The sequence below is a fragment of the Microtus ochrogaster genome, chromosome 16, assembly GCF_000317375.1.
Source record: "Microtus ochrogaster isolate Prairie Vole_2 chromosome 16, MicOch1.0, whole genome shotgun sequence".
NCBI classification, from domain to species: domain Eukaryota; kingdom Metazoa; phylum Chordata; class Mammalia; order Rodentia; family Cricetidae; genus Microtus; species Microtus ochrogaster.
The window spans coordinates 28,263,971-28,269,970 of NC_022018.1; the positions used below are offsets into that span (position 1 = coordinate 28,263,971).

Consider the following 6,000-nt stretch of genomic DNA (forward strand, 5'->3'; position numbering starts at 1 on the left):
GGTAGAAGCAAGTAACACCTGAGGTTAGGGTTCCTTTCATCTGCTGGAGCTTAGAATCTGTATGCCAGTCTTTCTAGTGTAAAGTATAATGGTGATCTTTCAAAAGGAAATCTTTCCAAAAGTGGTCTTTACATGGGCTCGCGAGGACACACAAGGACAAAAGGAGGGCCGCAAGGTCCCGGGATGGTGTTGTTATCAGGACTTGTGAAGCAGGGTGCTTGCAGGGTGTAAGAGCTAGTAGTCTATGTAGACAGCATTAGCCCTGTAGAGAGAGCCATCAGAAAGAGAGGGACAGAGGGACACACAAAGAGGGGGGGGGGGAGATTGTATATAGTACCAGAGATTCTACTCAGAAACCCTTGGGAATTTTTGTTCAAGCTCATGCAAGGTCAGCTGTGACCAGGAAACACTGTCCTCCCCACTCATGTATTAACCACTTGTCATTCTTTTTCTGTGGAAAAATTGAAAACTACATCTTATAAGATGTACAAAGTTGAAGGTGTGCTCTGTTCTCTGAGCCTCTTTCTGTTAACTATGCCACAGATGTAAAGTTAAGACTTCAACTCGTATGTAAGAAATACCCTTTTCTTCATGACCTCGATATTAACTGAAGCACAATTCCAATAACCATAGAGGTTCTCTCCCCTTCCTGTAATTGCACAATATCTGGGGGTGCATTTCTTGGGGTCCTGAAAACTGAGGCACAACCTCCATCCAACTGCCAGGTTGACATTGGCATCACCATCTAAAACCCCAGTGATGAAGTCTGTGACTTCCTTCTGATGGCTTCTGTGGAATATGGTCTGATTTCATCAAATCTGAGGTCAGTGCTTAGGTCCAGTCTCTCTAGAGTCACTACTATAACTTCTCCTGGCATTGCAATCCACCAAATTGCTTCCTTCACTCCTGGGTCCACAGTTGCTTGATTTGCCCTTCTAAAATGCCATTCAGACTCTGAGTTCTGTTCACAGGAGACTCAGCCATCCTGGATGGCCCCCCCAGTAGCCAGGGCTCAGACCTACGCCCTCATTGCTTGGCCCCATCATCACTAGTCAGGAAGTTTATTAACAAAGAGGCCATGATCTCCTGGCCTCTTTCCTCCTGCCCACTCCTATCCCCTCACTTACACAAGTACCACCTCATCCCTATCCATTCCCCTTCTTCAGGCTGAGGCCGAAACTTAAACATCACCCCAAAGAGCAGAGAACCTCCACCAGTGCAGCTGGGAAAGGGGATACTTAGTCTCCAGACTGGAGTGGAAGGGCACCCTCTTCTCTCCTAATATTTTCTAGTCAATAGACCCATCCATAGATGGTTCAACAGAACCAATGTCAGCTTAGGGCTTCTATCCACAGTCCATCTCAGATGCAATGTTAACCACAGACTTTCTTGCCTAGAAATGAGACTGTAATGCTCCCTCAAGATGTCACTGTGTAGCCCCCGGGGCTTCTTTTCCTTCCTCCTCACCGGCTGCGTTCTTCCTTTTTCAGCATGTGGTATGAACGTCCACCACCGATGCCAGACAAAGGTCGCCAACCTCTGTGGTATAAACCAGAAGCTAATGGCTGAAGCACTAGCAATGATTGAAAGCACCCAACAGGTGAAGCAGACAAGGGGCTGTTGAGATTCTCCCTGTGTCCACTCAACAAGGGCCCACTCAAGTACAGGATGTCCCAGGGTGTCCTTCTGAACACTTGCCTCTCTCTTTTCATCTTCCTGCCCATATTGCCACCTTTGAGATGCTTACTGCCTTCATGCATCTGTGGGTCTATTTACAATATCTTAAACTCTTCCTAGAATTCAGTAAAATTATCGAGGATTGACTGCCAGCCATATATCTAAATATTAGAACTACCTACAAAGCTGGAGGAAAAGGATCTGCTTCCTGGAATTATCTTCAGAATTCTCCCAGGACACTGAGTCTAGGTGACTTCTGCCTGGCCATTTACACCTTGTCAGAGGTTAAACTCCCATCTCTTAGAACCAGTTCTCGTTGAGGCTTAGAATTACCTTCTATAGAAGCTTCTTCATCATTGACCTTCTTTCCTGCCCTTACTTGTTATGGAATGAGTTCACTTGTATGGAAGATTCCAGCTAGTCCCCTTGAAGGGTGAAAAGGAACTACGTTCCTACTGCTGATGCATTAAATGCTATAGATGCTTGCAAGACAAAGAATCCTAAGGGAAGAAAAGCTTTGACTGTCCAGCTCATTTAAAAGTCTTAAATGTCCTTTGTCCTGTGGACAAGCACAGCACACTTTCTGTGAGGGGGAGATGGTGGCAACTACAGGTGGTTGGGCTTGCTGACCCTGTTTTTATGGTGCAGGCTCGCTCCTTAAGAGATTCAGAACACATCTTCCGAGAAGGCCCAGTTGAAATCGGTCTCCCATGCTCCATCAAAAATGAAACCAGGCCACCGTGTGTACCCACACCTGGGAAAAGAGGTAGCTATCACCGTGGTTGACTGTCAGTCAGTGCCAGTCACTTGTTCTGATCAACCTGACCCTGTGTTCTCTGGATTTGAGTTTTTCATGATAAGCTTCCTTTGCCTCTATTTTAAGATTACAGATCCAATACAAACTTTGAAGTCCCTATTTTTTTTCTCAGCTGAAAATGCATTCATTTCTCATGCAATACATCCTGGTTGCAGTTTCTCCTCCTTCTACTCCTCTTTTTAAGAGTCAAACCGAAATGCTCCGAACTCAGAGTTCATTGTGAGGGGGTTGCTGGTGGAGGAGGGTGTGTCCAGAATGTCACTTCCTACCCATGTTAAATGGTTTTGCAGACATTAATCTTCGGTAAAGCAAGATGAGGAGGGGGGCATCAGTGTTGTTCTACACCTTCGAGACTCTTCTATGAGGCTTCAAGACAGGAAGGAAAAGAGTCAGGCCCTCAGCCTTAACCTTTGCCTTGTGCCTACTACTTAAAAGAGCTGCAAGGGAAAATGCACCTGTGTGATTCTGGGAACTGAGTACTATCAGCAAACATTATAAAATATGTTCTTTGGACTTAGAAAATATTAAATAAGTTATCTCTATGTCTCTCTCTCTATGTCTCTCTCTCTCTCTCTCTCTCTCTCTCTCTCTCTCTCTCTCTCTCCATACATAGCCTTTGATTGAGTCTAGCCTTTCTCAAGTTAGACCATTTCTCAGGCCATTGACTAGAAACAGAGGCATAATCCATACCCAAAATGTCGGATTTACAGACAGCTGGAGAAGAGTTAAACTGAATTAGACTGAATCTCAGAATGTGACATGAGAATAAACAAAAAAAAAATGTATGGGTATCCTAAGTGACTACAGTAAACGTAGCCATTCCTGTTTAACAACTATTTGCCATTTGCAGAACCCCAGGGAATTTCCTGGGAGTCCCCATTGGATGGAATGGATAAAACGGACCACCCTCCAGACCGCCCTCCTGAACCTGAAGTGAACATGCCAAGAGCCTCTCTGCAGCTGAAATTGAAGATTGATGACTTTGTCCTGCACAAAATGTTGGGGAAAGGGAGTTTTGGCAAGGTATGCTCTCAAGGACTCCAGACTAACTCCCCGAGTAGGTGATGCTAAATTCCTAGGACCAGACGGTGTGGGTGCATGCCAAGAGCGCACCCCCAATGTGTTGGGAACAAACAGAGAGCACCCAGCATTAACTGGGAAGCTGAGTGATTCTGTGTTAATAGCAGCCTCTGTTTTCTGGCTATTTGGCCCCAACGCCATTTGCTTTAAGTCCACATATATCACATGCTCTTGAGTTTGACATCTTTAAACACCAAAGAATCTAGGAAGTGGCCATGTTCATGCTGGTTCTGTTGTTGTTGTTGTTTTTATTGCTTATTCCCCATGCCTAGAGTATTGCCCAGTAGCTTCAGATGACCTTAATACCCATTTAAAGGCCCATCTCCAAACGTTTTCGCACTCAGAAGTGCTAGGGCCAAGATTACACCTTGGCTCATAAAGAGGAGAAGGGAGAAGACACAGCTCAGGCACTAACACTGTAGTTAGGGGAAGTCTTAGAAAATGTACCTTGGGGAAAGTCCCTGTTCCCCACCCTTCTTGCCACTCACAGGGCAGGGATAGGGGAAATAACTTGCCTCTGTCAGTCATAGAGAGCAAGTACAGACTGAGGAAAGGAAAAATGAGAGAAAGGAGATGAAGAAAAAGCAGCCATCCTCAGGCCTGAGAGATAGTTGGTGAAGCACTTGAGTTGCAAGCTGAGGGGCCCGCGTTCAGTTTCCAGAACCCACAAGCAAACATCAGGTTTGGCATCAGGTACTTGTCATCCAAGCACTGGAAGCAGAGAGACCAGAAGATCCCTTGGGCTTGCTGGCCAGCCAGCCTAGCCAGTTTAGTCTGCCCCAAAGAAACAAGAGACTCTGTCTCAACAAAAGGAGACAGACAGCTCCTGAGGAACTGTGTGAGGCTGACCTCTAGACTCCCCTGTCACGCTCCGCAGTGCATGCAAACTCGTGGACACTTAAAGAAAATTCAGTCATTGGTGACAACAGAAAATTTCCAAGTTAATGACTATAAAGGGGGATATGATAAAATATAGGCTTTGGGGTATCTTCGACGTTACGGATATGTAATTTATTACTACGGTTCCTAGCTATTTTTAAAGCATTAGACAGAACTCCTAGAAAAATTTTAACCAAGGGCCACTCTCCCATGACTGCCGGAATCCAAAGCCAGCTAAGCACCTGCTGACCAGATTTTGGCAGCAGCGTCTCCCCAGTGTATTTAACAGTAAACAGGTCAAGTGTACCGGAGTCTCCACCATGGCTGAGTCATACTGTGTTCCGACATGTTTGCATTTGAACGCTAATGTGTTTTCTTCTCACAAAACCTACTCTGCCCTGCAAGCAGTAGCTGGGATCCATGAACTCTTTTCAGTTCCACAATAATACAGACTACAAGAGTTCTTTCAGTGTTAATATGAGTGCAATAGGCAATTTCACAGCCTATCTTTATTATCATTTAGCAGCAATTAATGTGCAATTATAACCTGATACAAAAATTGAAAGGACATTATGTAGAAGGCAATTGCCTTCTTGGCTCTTAGTTTATGGCTGGTTTTAGGATGGGGTGCTAAAAGAAACAATTACCAACAGAGGACTTTTGTTAATGAAATGTTTATCTCTTTTTGTTCCCTTGTGGAGCTCTACATTTGAACAAAGTTAATAAGCTAAACATACATGTCTTGGCAAGTATCCCTGGGGACATTCTGGGCTCTCTCTAAGTACCTCCCTACTCTGCGGAATGCATGGTGCCGCTTTGCCCTGAGATGCCAGACCCTGCACACTGAGAAGGCAGAACCCCAGCTGACCCATCTCTCTTAGAATACTAAGAGTTCTCAAGAGCTCGCATTTCATCATTTTTTTGACTCTCTGTGGAAAACATGGCTTCTAACCAAAACGGTAGTCTGCTATGGTTTCCAATCTGCTTTTAAGCCAGTGCTAACCAATTACATATTTTCTGGCGATATCAACACCATGTATGAGTCTGAGTTCTCATCCAAGCTCCAATCACTCTACCAAGTGATCGGTCAGAGACAACTGTGCATCTCTTTTTTAAAACAAAACAAACAAAAAACCCCCAAGGTTTCATGATGTCCAGGCTGATCTCAAATTCACGGCACAGCAGAAGAATGACCTTGAACTCTTAATCTTTCTGCTTCCACCTCTGCAATGCTGAGATTACAAGATTGCAGGCCATGCCTGGTTTTTTGCAGTGCTGAGGGTCGAACCCAGGGCTTTCTGCATGCTAAGTAAGCAATCACGTTGCCAACTGGTCTACATTCCCAGCACTGCACGCATAGTATCATTTTATTAAACCTAGACCATTGCATTTTCAGTTCGGCTCCATTGCATTTTCAGTGGCACCATTGCATTTTCAGTGGCACCATTGCATTTTCAGTGGCACCATTGCATTTTCAGTTCAGCTCCATTGCATTTTCAGTTCAGCTCCATTGCATTTTCAGCTCAGCTCCATTGCATTTTCAGTTC

The 6,000-nt window shown here is 44.8% G+C and overlaps 1 protein-coding gene across 1 annotated transcript in view; it reads left to right on the plus strand.

Annotated features, from left to right (window-relative positions):
- Prkcq (protein kinase C theta) overlaps window positions 1-6,000 on the plus strand; it is a 127,537-nt gene that overhangs the window by 73,178 nt on the left and 48,359 nt on the right. The window contains exons 9-11 of the mRNA XM_013349055.2: window positions 1,491-1,600; window positions 2,326-2,443; window positions 3,345-3,517. Of these exons, the coding sequence (XP_013204509.1) occupies window positions 1,491-1,600; window positions 2,326-2,443; window positions 3,345-3,517 (401 nt within the window). The remainder of the gene's footprint in view (window positions 1-1,490; window positions 1,601-2,325; window positions 2,444-3,344; window positions 3,518-6,000) is intronic.